The sequence below is a fragment of the Lissotriton helveticus genome, chromosome 7, assembly GCF_964261635.1.
Source record: "Lissotriton helveticus chromosome 7, aLisHel1.1, whole genome shotgun sequence".
Lineage (NCBI taxonomy): Eukaryota > Metazoa > Chordata > Amphibia > Caudata > Salamandridae > Lissotriton > Lissotriton helveticus.
The window spans coordinates 1,086,272,315-1,086,287,290 of NC_136068.1; the positions used below are offsets into that span (position 1 = coordinate 1,086,272,315).

The 14,976-nt window shown below is 43.2% G+C and overlaps 1 protein-coding gene across 5 annotated transcripts in view; it reads right to left on the reverse strand.

The window, feature by feature from the left end:
- AATK (apoptosis associated tyrosine kinase) overlaps nt 1–14,976 on the reverse strand; it is a 508,162-nt gene that overhangs the window by 27,091 nt on the left and 466,095 nt on the right. For all 5 annotated transcript variants that reach the window (XM_078654150.1, XM_078654148.1, XM_078654151.1 and 2 more), the window contains one exon: nt 13,124–13,256. In XM_078654150.1, the coding sequence (XP_078510276.1) occupies nt 13,124–13,256 (133 nt within the window). The remainder of the gene's footprint in view (nt 1–13,123; nt 13,257–14,976) is intronic.

Sequence of the window (14,976 nt, forward strand, 5' to 3'; positions counted from 1 at the left end):
TAATCGTTATCCAAATTTTGATACATGTGGCTCATTGTGTTATTCGCTTGAGGCATTTTTGTAGCCATGCTCCAAGGTTCTGGGCAGCAAAGGTGCTTAGCATCAGCACATTGTACTGCTCTACTGCTGCTGAAGACATGCAGTGAATACACACTGCTTTGTCCCAACTTGTTCCTACAGGTGGCCCTATCCTCTGCCAGAGACAGTTCACTCTCAGAAAACAAACAGTAAATGAGGCAATAAACAGATGCGGCGCTTTAGCCTCAGTACGGCCTCGCTGGACCAACAAAAGCGTAAATCCACTTTCATCTGGAAGTGCATAGACAGGAGGTCACTGGGGTGAAAGGAACCTCAATGCCAAACTTTCTTTCTTCCACCACACCTAACACACATACAGCAACACAGCAACTCTCTTCCAACCGCCTTTCATCCATTGGACAATTTACAGCCTTACTACATGACCCATATGCTGTACCACCACCCCCTGACTCATACACCTTCCGCCCTAAACACATGCAAACAATATAAGCAAGGTGCCCCACCTACCAACTTCGCTCCTCCATGTTTAATGCACAAAAAGGTTACACCACAAAAACTTCACAGGGCACCAACTGCCTCTCAAACACCGTCTCCACCACCTACACATGCAGACCCATCAAAATGCCTTCTCAGCCTGCTGGACGAGGACCACGTTACAGAACAGCTACACGATTGCTATCCTACTACTGCTAATACCAGCACTAAAAACACCCCTGCTACAAACCCACACAATACTAATAATTCCTCTACAAAACAAAGTCTCACTGTCACTAAAGCACATTCTCCAAACTGTCTATGCTCGATCGCTCTCTAAAAACAAGCAGAACATCTATGACCTTCTCACTGACGCAAAACCAGACATACTATTCATAACTGAATCATGGTTGGGAGATGATATGGCTCCAGTCCTGCATGAAGCCGTTCCTCTAGGCTATCAAACGATCACCCAAAATCGTATAGGCAAAAAAAGGGAAGTGCCCTAGCTGTTGTGTTCAGGCAAACATTACCTATTACTAAAGTTGACAACGTCTCTATAAAGAATTGTGAGGCTTTTCTTACCAGAATTAATCCTACACCGTCTTCCTCCTTGAACTTCCTGCTCCTTTACAGACCTCCACCTAGCAAGGTGACCTTCCCAGACACACTTCTAGACACAGTTTCAAACCTGATAACAATACACTCCAACCTATGAATTCTGGTTGCCCTCAACAATTGGTTTGACAATATGTCCCATCCGAAACCAATCAGTGGCCTAGACGCACTGAACCTGCATCAGATTGTCCACAAACCCGCTCACATCGCTGGACACATCCTAGATGTAATTTTTGCTAATACCAAACTAGTTACCTTTCAAACTATAACTCCAGGCACATGGTCAGTCCACCATTTTGCTTGCTTTCCAACTTAAAACAACACTAAGCGACTCACCTAAAACTACCTTATGTGCATCCACCTATCGACCGTGGAACAAACTCAATTAGGAACACTTAGAAACACAACTATCATCCAGTACAGATCTGGAAACAATCATTTCTGTTCAAAAACTATATGAGTGGCTACAGGAAGCTTTTGATATCCTGATCCCACTCAAAACCACACAACCGAACAAAAGAAAACAAGCACCTTGGAGAAATACAGAGTTAAAAGACATAAAATAACAAATTAGAAAGCTGCAACGTGCCTGGCTCAAAACATATGGCAAACAAGACAAACTACAAAAAATTAACAGAGTATACAAGTCAGCTATCAAAAAAGCAAAGAAAAGGTACTCTTCAGACAGAATACAAATGCTAAAGGTGCAAATAAAGAGTTCTATAAAATACTCAATGAATTTCGTAAACCAAATTACCTAGAAAGAAATCATTACACGGATAAAGCAGACACATTGGGCTCATACTTAAAACAGAGACAAAGCACCAGCACTAACCCTTTTACAAAACAACAATCCAAGAATACTCTAACCCAGCCTCTCTGTTCCTTCCAACACATTTCACACAATGAATTTATGACCTTATCAAACCAAGCAGGCCTGCCGGCAGCCCTTCTGCCCCGTGTCCACCGCAAACTTTCAAGACAATTCTTTTAACAACCTCTGCTGCCACGCCAGTAAGAAGAATCATCAACGATTCCTTAACTACCGGAATATTTCCAGAAGAACTCAAAAAGTCATACATATGCGCTTTACTGAAGAAAACAACTTGGATCCGCTGAACCCTGACAACTAGACCCATTACAAATGGACCTTTCCTTGACAAACTGATAGAAAGAGCAGGTAAGCCCTAATGTCATAATTCATTGAGGAGAATGACATACTTTCAGACTTCCAAACAGGATTCCATCCTGGAAGAGGCACAGAATCTGCCCTCATTGCCATCTGGGAAAACAAGAAGAACACAGTTGACCGTAATGGGGTTGCTGCACTACTCCTCTTGGAACTCTCGGCTTCCTTTGATATGGTTGACCATGACACTCTGATACAAAGACTCTAACAATCCGGCATAGAGGGAGCTGCTCTAGACTAGATCGCACCATACCTTCTAAACAGAACTAATGTCATCCATACCCCACCTTTCTCATCCAAACCAAACTCCACAAAAGCAGGGATCCCTCAAGGGTCTATCATCTTGCCCATGCTTTTCAACATCTACATGAAGTCATTACCGGTATTGATCAATCAATTTCACCTCACGTGCTATAACTATGCAAATGACACACAAATACTCCTTTAACTGGAATGCCCCAAAGACACTGGAAACTCACCAATTTTCAGTCGTCTCAGAGCCGTGGATCAATAGATGACTTGGAGCCATCTCAAACTGAATGTTTCCAAAACAGAAATACTCACGTGTGGTGATTGGAAACATTATTTCCCACTTGCCACCTGGCATGATGAACTGGGATCACCACCTAAAGTATTGAAGGAAGTAAGAAACCTCAGAATGATCATGGACTCCAACCTATCAATGCCTAAGAGGACAAACTAGCAATTTCCAGCTTTGTTACTATAAAAACCATGTGACGAATCTTCCCCCATTTGGGATTTCCACACAAGGTCCAAGCTACCATCTCCCTTGTTCTGTCCAAACTCGATTAGGCCAATAGCCTCTATCACGGATCACCTTTAACAACCATGAACAGACTACAACGGATTCAGAACTCGACTGCCAGACTACTCTTGCATATCAAACCACAAGACCATATCTCACCTTCCTTGAAAGCCCTGCATTGGTTATCGGTTGTCAGAAGATCCACATTCAAGCTGCTTTGTATCACCCACAAAGCGAAACATGGAATGGGACCACTCTTCATCAGGAATAAAATCAGCAAAAACATTCAACAAAGAAACCTTCGCTCTAAAGTGGCACCTCGCCTCAAAATCACAAAATACAAGAAAAAAAATCACACGGACACATCCTTCTCTGTTCAAGCAGCCAAACTTTGGAACTCTTTACCCCAACATAAGATCCACGGACAACCACTGTATCTTCAGAAAACGACTCAAGAATTGTCTATTCCCCACATAAGCACCATACGCAAACAGAAATATACGCATATCCCTCTGTATACAAGCATTTATTTGTCCTATAGATATGTACCTATATATGTGTATTGCTTTGTATAAACATGTAGAATAATTATGTTTAAAAAAAAAAGATTTTTTTTTTAAGCACAACACTTGAAAACCAGAGTTTGTCTATTGCATCTTTAATCTCCATATACTTACTTCCTCAATTAATCAATCAGGGGAATTGTAAGCGCGCTACTCACCCGGGAGGGTCTCAAGGCGCTCGGGGTGGTCAGGGAGGGGGGAGAGGTCAAACAGCCAGGTCTTGAGCGTCTTCCTGAAGATGTTCAGGGAGGGGGCGTGTCTGATATTGAGCAGGAGCACATTCCAGGTCTTGGCTGCTATGTAGGAGATGGTTCTTCTACCTGTTCTGGCTCTGCGGATGCGCGGGGTTTCGGTGAGGGCGAGGTCGGCCGATCTAAGGTTTCTCTTGGGTATGTGGAAGAAGATTCTCTTGTTGAGGTATTGGGGTCCAATGTTGTGGAGGAATTGGTAGGCGTGGGTGAGTATCTTGAAAGTGATTCTCCTCTCAACGGGGAGCCAGTGTAGGTTCCGTAGGTGTTGGGAGGTGCTTTGTGTCGAGGAATGCAGAGGACGAGTCTGGCTGTGGTGTTCTGAATGGTCTGGAGCTTGCAGAGCAGAGATTTGTTGATCCCGACGTAGTGGGCGTTTCCGTAGTCCAGTCTGCTGGTTATGAGTGCGTAGGTGACGGCCTTCCTTGATTCGGGGGGGGGATCCACTTGAAGGTGTTTCGGAGGATTCGGAGGGTGTTGAAGCAGCTGGAGGCAACGCCGTTGACCTGTCATGTCATGGAGAGGGAGGAGTTGAGTAAGATGCCGAGGTTTCAGGCGTGGTTCGTGGGTGTGGGGGGACTGCTAGGGGCCGTAAGCCACCAGGTGTTGTCTCATGCCGAGGACGAGGGCCCAAGGACGAGGGCTTCTGTCTTCTCTGAGTTGAGCTTCAGGCAGTTTCTGCTCATCCAGGGTGCTACGTCCTTCATTTCTTCCTGGAAGTTGAGTCTGGTGGTGATTGGTGAGGGGGAGGATGATGGGTGTCATTGGCGTAGGATACTATGCCGAGTCCATGCTGTCTGGCGATGGTGGCGAGCAGTTGATTTTTGTGGGTTCAGAGAGGAAAGGTGGTAATCTGATTCTTTGCGTTTTGCCGGTGAGGAACGAGCAGATCCAGTTGAGGGAGGTTCCTTGTATGCCGGCGTCGTGATGTTTGGAGGTGAGTGTGCAGTGGGAGACGGTGGTGTACGCTGCGGAGAGGTCGGTTGTCTGCTGGGGTTGTGTAGTGGTGCAAGCTTGTCTGCCCAGCTGGAGCTCCATTTGTGTAGTTCTTTGGCTGCAAGGTTGGAGTCAGTCGGCAAGGTAGAGGCGTCGTGGTTGAGGGTGGAGTGGAGTTGCTCCTTAGTGACTTTGCTCCAGTTTCTTCGAGGGAGGCGTGGTGCAAGTTTGGGCGGCCTGTGTTTGTCGATGTGGAAGTGTACTCACCCGGGAGGGTCTCAAGGCGCTCGGGGTGGTCAGGGAGGGGGGAGAGGTCAAAAAGCCAGGTCTTGAGCGTCTTCCTGAAGATGTTCAGGGAGGGGGCGTGTCTGATATTGAGCAGGAGCACATTCCAGGTCTTGGCTGCTATGTAGGAGATGGTTCTTCTACCTGTTCTGGCTCTGCGGATGCGCGGGGTTTCGGCGAGGGCGAGGTCGGCCGATCTAAGGTTTCTCTTGGGTATGTGGAAGAAGATTCTCTTGTTGAGGTATTGGGGTCCAATGTTGTGGAGGAATTGGTAGGCGTGGGTGAGTATCTTGAAAGTGATTCTCCTCTCAACGGGGAGCCAGTGTAGGTTCCGTGGGTGTTGGGAGGTGCTTTGTGTCGAGGAATGCAGAGGACGAGTCTGGCTGTGGTGTTTTGTATGGTCTGGAGCTTGCAGAGCAGAGATTTTTTAATCCCGACGTAGTGGGCGTTTCCGTAGTCCAGTCTGCTGGTTATGAGTGCGTAGGTGACGGCCTTCCTTGATTCGGGGGGGATCCACTTGAAGGTGTTTCGGAGGATTCGGAGGGTGTTGAAGCAGCTGGAGGCAACGCCGTTGACCTGTCATGTCATGGAGAGGGAGGAGTTGAGTAAGATGCCGAGGTTTCAGGCGTGGTTCGTGGGTGTGGGGGGGACTGCTAGGGGCCGTAAGCCACCAGGTGTTGTCTCATGCCGAGGACGAGGGCCCAAGGACGAGGGCTTCTGTCTTCTCTGAGTTGAGCTTCAGGCAGTTTCTGCTCATCCAGGGTGCTACGTCCTTCATTTCTTCCTGGAAGTTGAGTCTGGTGGTGATTGGTGAGGGGGAGGATGATGTGTGTCATTGGCGTAGGATACTATGCCGAGTCCATGCTGTCTGGCGATGGTGGCGAGCAGTTGATTTTTGTGGGTTCAGAGAGGAAAGGTGGTAATCTGATTCTTTGCGTTTTGCCGGTGAGGAACGAGCAGATCCAGTTGAGGGAGGTTCCTTGTATGCCGGCGTCGTGATGTCTGGAGGTGAGTGTGCAGTGGGAGACGGTGTTGTACGCTGCGGAGAGGTCGGTTGTCTGCTGGGGTTGTGTAGTGGTGCAAGCTTGTCTGCCCAGCTGGAGCTCCATTTGTGTAGTTCTTTGGCTGCAAGGTTGGAGTCAGTCGGCAAGGTAGAGGCGTCGTGGTTGAGGGTGGAGTGGAGTTGCTCCTCAGTGACTTTGCTCCAGTTTCTTAGAGGGAGGCGTGGTGCAAGTTTGGGCGGCCTGTGTTTGTCGATGTGGAAGTGTACACAGTAGTGGTCTGTCCATGGGGGTTCCGTGGTGTGGCTGAAGTGGATGTTGTTAGATAGGGTCGAGGGTGTGTCCTGCCATGTGAGTGGGCCTGGTGACGAGCTGATTCAGTCCGATGTTGGCGAGGTTGTCTCGGAGGGTGGCGGAGTTTGGGTCACTGAGGTTGTCGAGGTGGAAGTTCAGGTCTCCAATGAGTATGTAGTCCATGGAGGTGATGGTGTGGGGTGCGATGAGGTCAGCGACGGTAGTGGGGAACAAAGGGCGAGTCCGGGGGGGTCTGTAGGAGAGGGTGACACGGAGGGTGGTTCTGGGGCTGGTCTGGATCTGTACGTGAAGGTGTTTGGTGGACCTTCCATGTACTTGGATCTATATATTTATTACTTTTCTCCTAAAAAGCATATTCAATGCACTACCCTATTTCTCATCCTATACCTCTATCAATATCTTTAATCTACATATACTTACCTCCTTTATGCATCAATATACTTTCCATGTACTTATGGATCTATATATTTATTACTTTCTTCTAACTGAGCATATCCAATGCACAGCCCTATTTCTCACCCTATACCTCTATCAATATATCCTCTACATCCACGCTCTCATTCATCCAGACCCCATACCACTACTATGGTCCTTTCTAGACTGTCCCCTACTCCACCCCTCCTTGCGTCATCTGACATCTCTTTTACTATACCCATCCCCAAAACAAGCTTTTCTAAACTCTTCCTTCTGGCTCTTCCCCTCCACATCCCTTTTTACCCATCCCAAGCTTCCTCCTACTGCTATGACCTCCAAAACAAATATGGGTAAATCATTCACTCTTCTATCCCTCCACTATCCTTTTCATCCAAAATAACAGGCTAACATGTCCACTTCTCAAATTTCATATTTTACGATACTAATTCACCACTAATCCTTTATGGGTTCCAGAGTAGCATGCTACTCACCAAAAAAGCGCTTTAACCACCTCATCAGGGGTACCAAACACTATATAAATGCAAACTTTTTTTTCTCTTCTAGCCTTCCACTATCCTTCTGAATCCAAATAACAGACTAACCTATCCACCTCTCAAATTACTTTCATATTTCACTATACTAATTGAACACTCATCCTTTATGGGTTCTAAAGTAGCATGTTACTCGCTGAAAAAGCGCTTCAACGCCTTTTCAGGGGTAGTAAGTGCTATATAAATACTATTACAATACAATACATATACCTGACCTGATTCATTGGTAAACCATAAAGCAGATTTGCTTTAAATAGACCTAATTACTATGATATAACCATGCCTGGGAGGTGAAACACAGCTTAAATACGTTTTGGGAAGTACTGAAGACTGATGAACATCTAGTTAAATATATTGGAGACCACTCTGAAGTCACATTTAGGAGTAAAACAGGTCCCTGCAGGGTACACTTTGCCAAAGTCTTGTGAAACCACCAGGAAATAAGACAAACATACAAGGCTTTTTCACCTCTGATAGCTGTAAAGACTGTAAGTACAGTATAAATCGTAAGATCATACAGCTCTCATGAGTGCACTCAGACCTTTTTTATGGTCTAGGCACAGTGAAAGCACAGGACCTGTGGGAATGGCACTTGCTATGGAGCCCTTTTGCTCCAAAACGCCCTGGGCTGTTTTCAGCCATTACTTGAAGTTAATATATTCAGGCTGGATAAATGCACAGGAGTGGTGGCCCGTTGCCTTACCCCGCATATGTGGGGGGAACGTTATAGTTAGGCTCAGATTATACATGCACAAAACCAAAATAATTCAGCAGTTATAGTTACCTGAGCTAACTATAACTCCTGACCGCACAATACATTGCGTATGACCTCACATATTACATCAATAATGGCATGGTCAGTGACATCACTGATGACAATTGATGACATCATCCACAGACCCACTCACACACCCACGCAACCGCTCATAAACACTTAGACATTCACACAACCTAGTCACTCACCCATACATTACCTAAGACATGCATAATCACTCACTTATACAGTCAGTCATGCACCCACTAAATCATCCATACAGGCACTCATATACCCACTGATTCATCAATACACCTTGGTGTATATAAATTTAACACTCTAACTTTTTAGAAACACAGTCACTGGATGATGTCATCAATGGTGTTATCTGAGATGTCATCAGTGATGTCACTGACCATCTCATCAGTGATGTAATATGTGAAGTCATAAGCAGCACATTGGGGGGAGCAAGTGATAGTTAGCTCAGCTAATAATAACTGCTGAATTTCTCTTTTTTTTATGAGTGAAACCTAAGCCTAACTAGAACGTCTCTGTAACCTTTGTTTTTTTCAGTGAATTTCTAAAGATTTATTTATTCCATTTCCTTACTACAACGTCCTGTATCCTCTGTTTCTCTCAGTGAATTTCTAAGGTATTTTTTAATGCTAATTCCTAACTATAACTTCCCTGTAACCTTTGTTTTTTTCAGTGATTTTCTTTGGTTTATAATTAAGACTCCCGGTATTTTTTGGCCATTTAAGTCTGTATTTATCCATATTTCTTTTTGGGCCACTTTATCTGTATTTATCCATATTTATTTTGTGTTTTGCATATAAATGAAGCTGTAAAACAGTACATTTCCATATCTTTTTAACTGACAGACACACACTCATACTTTGATGTCTGTCATCTTTTAGCTATTTAAGCTGCCAAATATTACACAACAATACATCCACTGGTAAATACTAGCACTATACCATAAATGTATATTGATATGTGCCATTATTTAAAGAAATTTCATCCTGTTTTTCAATTTCCCATGCTGCCCATCTGCTCAGCTGCTGGCCTATAATTCATGTAGGTCAGCATGGAGAGTAACTTAAAAGAAGCACAATTTTCTGTACTTATCCACTTGTAAAAATAAATGCACATTGTTTTCTGTCTGTATTTATCTGTAAAAATCCGTAAAAAAGGAAAACAGGGAGCCTTATTTATAATTAGGACTCCCGGTTTTATGGTATTTATTTTTATGACATTTCCGTCTGTATTTACCCATATTTCTTTTTAGTTAAGTTTATATGTAATTATCCATATTTATTTTGGGTTTGGTAGAAAAATTAAACTGAAATTAGTATATTTCTACATTTATTTAAGAAATAAATATGCACTTGTGCTTGAATCCCTGCCAGGTTTCAATACTGTGAACACCCACAGAATATAAATCAAAGCACTTATATGAAAATATGTGCATTTCAGTATCAACCCTGTGCATATCTACTTGTGTTAAAGCCTCTTTACTAAAATTCATTTCTTTGTTTTTATCTCCTTACCTGTCAATTCCCACAGCTATTGGCCTGGCAGTCATGTCAGACAGTATTAGGAATTACTCAAAAAGCAACCCAATTTCCGTTTCTATCCACATTTAAAAATAAATACAGACAAGAAAATAAATGTTTTCTGTCTGTAATCATCTGTGAAAATCAGTAAAAACGGAATACAGGGAGCCTTATTTATAATGTAGCTGTCACGTTATACTGAACCGGATGTCAGACTAATATTTCCTGGAGAAATTGTACTCCATATTTTCCTTATACTCTTGTCTTTACTAACAAGATACAACATGAAGAACATGCGAGTACACAGCTCGCATGTTATGCCCTGAAGAAGTCCCAGGTGGACTAAATGAGTTGGCTACCAACCGCATGCTTGCTGTGATTTTAAGAGACAATGACGAATAAAGAAAGAAAAATACATTTTTGAAAGAAGATACAACCGTTCTATTTGTTGTCTGAAAGGACATTGCTTGATTATTCACACTCATGAACTATGGACTATAAACTCTCTCACAAATAGTACTGACCTGGAAGTTGAGTGCTGAACCACTCTGTGTGCGTTTGCAGAGTAGTGGAGTAAGAGGGCAGGGCCTCCAACCAACTACAAGGAATTCCGCTGTGTAGGACTTACAGGAGGTAACAGGAGGGTATCTTGTCCCCCAAGGGCCCTCTGGAGATAAAAGGACCTCATCCCCCAACTAATAGTGAACCAGGAGTCACGTTTGCAGAGTGGTGGAGAAAGTGGACATGCCTCTGACAACTTCTCAGCAATCCTGTTGTGTGGTAGTTACTGGAGGGATAATTTTTTTTTTAATGATTTTATGCTGTGGCGGGATCCCGCGGGGACTCCAAGACCATGGCTTGGGAGTCAGGATATTCCTACCCTGTCCCCTTTTGTTTATTATCACTTATTGTTTGGGCAAGATTGCTGCTAATACTTTCTGGTTGAAGTGTTGGCAGCCAATCAGAGCAGTGCTTTTCCCTGCACGAGCTCGTCTTTTGTTGCAAAGACTTGGGGCTAGATGTAGGTAATTCTTATTTACCACTTCTTAAATACCGAATTTTACCGATTCAGTATTTAAGAAGTGGTAAAATAGAGGGGGGGGCATGTAGGTATTTCAGAATCGGTAAATACCGAATCGTTAAGATTCGGTATTTACCGATTCTGTAAATACCGATTCGGTAATGCCCATTGATTCCTATGGGCCCTGAAGCCCATAGGAATCAATGGGCAATACCGAATCGGTATTTACCTATTCGGTAAATACCGATTTTTGCAAGGGTGCAGGGGGTGTCACTTTGACACCCTCTAGCACCCCAAAGACGGACATGTGTGCCATGTGGCACACAGTCTGTCACATGGCTAGGTGTGCATGCACACATGTACATGCACACCTGGATTCGGTATTTTACCACCCAATTGGATTGGGTGGTAAAATACCGATTCTGTAAGGCCTTAGGGACTCTGTAAAAATACCGATTCGGTATTTTACAGAATCGGTAAATTTACTGATTCGGTAAATTTACCGATTCTGTAAAAATGGCCCCCTACATGCCAAATACCCATTTACCGGTCGGTACGGCCGTTAACGACCGGTAAAGGGCTTCCTACATCTGGCCCTTGGTGACCAGATTTATCACTATGATTTTAAACTTACATTTCTCAAAAACTACTGAACGGATTTACACCAAATAAGCAAAAGGCACTTCCTTGAACCAACATCTACCTCCCTGCCAAATTTGGTGCAAGTCTGTTCACCGTTTTGGGCTGTAGATGTGGCTAAAGGTTCCTATGGGCATTAACGTTACAAACGCACCCTTATTTCACGCCCCACATTGTTGGTCCCCACTGCACGGATCACCCGTAAACATTCCATGACAACCTGAACCTACCTTGACACTTTTTGGGGAAATTTCCATGAAGATTGGTCAAAGGATTTCAAAGTTAGAGGCAAGTCAAAAAATGCTTTTCCTATCGAAACTAGGTCCTAATGATAATATATATATATATATATATATATATATATATATATATATATATATATATATATATATATATATATATATATATATATATATATATATATATATATATATATATATATATATATCTATAAAATATATGTATATATCAAGAAAATATTGTGTTTTGTTTATTTTATAGCCATCAATAATAAAGGTTAGAAGTAACCCTCAGAACCTTTTCCTTACCTCTCAGTGCGGGAGCTGAATAGGCCTGGATTCTATTAAATTGCCCTGTAGGCCACGTAGCCTTTGCCTGTTTTGAGCACAACCAGTGTGTCAGAGGTGGGCTGGTTTCCTAAAATGGTCGCCAGTAGCTCGGAGAGGTCAGGGACACTGGGCAGTCAGAAAAACCATGGCTCTTCTGTCTTTTCACAGCCTCTGGTCTGCTGCAAATGTATTGATTTCCTATTGGCCCTCCACATCAGATCAGATGACAGAAAATAGGAAGCGTATACACAAGGGAATCCATTTGTGAACAGTTTTCCCAAAGAATCGTCACTAACTGACACCACCGGAATCGCTCTAAGCGCTGGTTTCAAACTTTCAGAACCATCCCATTTTAGATGCAACAGGCATCACCCAGGAAAGGCAAGGGTCACACTAAAGGGTAGTGGCAGGCCCTTTGCAGCTTAACAGGGTGGTAAGAGCTGCAGGAAAGAGAGAATGGATAGGCAGTTCCATTTCTAGAACAGGCAGGGAAATTGGGAGACTCGCAGAGAAATTGGAAGGCTTGCAGATAATGGAAGTATTTTCTACTGTCACCATGGATGTGTGAATGTAGTACGGTATACATGCACATGTGTCAGTATATATGTATTTTAATTTATCATCATATTGGCAGAACCCCAAAATGTTATCAGAAAATTATGACAAACAAAATCCTGTAGGGGCTGTATATATGCTTGTATTATTTCATGTCTTTCTGTTTGTATGAATGTCTTTATGTATGTTTGTACCAATATATGTTCATGTATCACAGAGCATGCCACTGCCAGTAAAAATGGGAGTGCATAATGCCAGTGCAAACCCCCAGAACGACTGCTGATGTTTTCGCATTGAAATGTTCTCAGGATTCTATGTCTGCTTTGTTGTATGCATACCCGCATACTGCCATATGGTGGTGCATTTATGTACTAGGACTTTAGGAAGGTCTGCTTAGCTAATTTGTTTAGACTGAGCCCACAAATGTTACCCTTGATACGAGCCATGTTGAACCAGAAGAGATACTTAGGAAGACATAGACCCTCCAACTTGTACCTAGACTTCGCCCGGATGGGCTAGTCGTGATGGTAGACAATCTTCGGAGAACACTGCTAATATCAAATATAGGGGCTCTGCATGGCTTTCCTTGGCCTCCAGGATCCTTGCACCCCACCTTCCTTCAATACTCACTTTCTTCGGAGACGTTCCCATCAGAGGAGTCATCGGAAGTGTTAAGCCTCTCCAAGGGACTGACAGTAGCGATGGGGCATGAGTCGGTTACTGCTGGGAAGTCCTGTTCTCCAAGGTCTTTCGTTGGGCTCTCCTGAAAAAGATGACCCATACTCTGGGTTTATGGAGTATTAAGATACTATATTTTATGAAAGCCCACCACCCTGTGCTTGTGAGTAACTTGGCCCTTTGCTTACCCAGTACCCACATTACAGAACAAATCACTTTAAAGACAAACGGCAATAATTTGGACGTGAAAAAATGTAACCTAATTGTGAGAATTCATCCTTACACTCTGTTCAGTCCTCAACATTCCCTTACAACAAATATACCTACAAGTTGGCAGGCTTATATAAAAATGACCTGCCTTTAAGGCTCGCTGACAGTTGCTGGAAGAAACTGGGGAAAGAAACGAATTAACTGTGTGGAGAATATTCACGTTAAAAAATTGTTTCCCTTGACCTTAACTACTATCTATGCAGTCTCTTGGTCTACCCTTCTGCATCCATGTCACTCAGAGTGTAGTTACTGTGTGCACAGTCAACGAGCTCTGCAGAGAAAGTAATTTGCTGTGATGAGCCTGGCCATCTGCTTCTACTATGATGACTAGATCTCTGTGATTCTTGAATTCACTGCCCTTATCTGAGCAACAGAGGAGTTTCTCTAGAAGGAAGACTCTAAATTCAACAATTGTGTTTGGCTCAAGACTAGAGCAGAGAAAGTAAAAAGCATTAAAGCTACATGTTGGCTTTGATGGGGCATCTAAATGGATGGCTTCCCCAATATGGGAAGGGTCTATTCTTGATAAATCTTACTTTGTCCTGATTGGAAAAGTGCCCATCTCCTAGGGCAGATTAAGTGAAGGCCTTTCTCTGATATCCCTATTTAAAGTTGTATTGCAGGTGAGAAGAGCGGGTACTGATTTGAAATGAGAAGAGCGTAACTTCTGTAACACTCTGTAACAGACAAGTGCAAGAGACCCAAACCTTCCACACAGACCAATTGGAATGCTACCATTAAGCCCACTACTCCATCTGTATGAATGCCCCTAAACGAGGTAGGAAATTACACCAGGGAAAACAACTTCATCCATCCTCCAGAGGTGTCTACTGAGTTGCCTGGTGCCTTGTCGTTATACCCGGTCCTTCCTCAATGCCTCTGCTTTAACTTTATCTCAATGTTTAACTTTTAAAGGTCTTAGGGTTTTACTTGCCCACTCTCCTTTAATAAACATTATTGATGCTGTGTCAGGTTGTAGTTGGAGGTTTTCTTCCGATTTGGATTTAATTTGACTCTGGGATTCCCAGTTTGTGATTATTATAAATAAAAAATGTATTACACTCACTGAACATTACTGTACATACTCGCCAATTCCAAATTCAATTTAATGGTTTAATTCTGTTTTTTTTACTTGTCCTTTTATTTTTTATTTTGAAAATCTGGACATCTTTTTTGTTCTAATGAGGTCAGTTGACCTACTCATCCAATACAGCCTCCCTCATGCTCCCAGAACAAAGGAGAGCACGTTTCTGTTGGAGCTAATCCTTCTGAGCAGGAATATATCAGCAAAATTCAAGCCATCTTGCCTGTTCAATGTGCACACCACTGCAAGAATATCTGTGCGAGATGAGTCTTGATTCAAAAAGGTAACATTTACTTCAGATCTCAAAGTAACATTTCCGTTACTCAGGAAATGTAACATCACCCCTTACCACAAAAAGGGAACTATATTTCCCTCCATATTTAGTGTTGGATTGTGAATGGCAGAGAACGGTTTTGTAAGTAATTATAATTCTAGAATATTTAAATTTGTG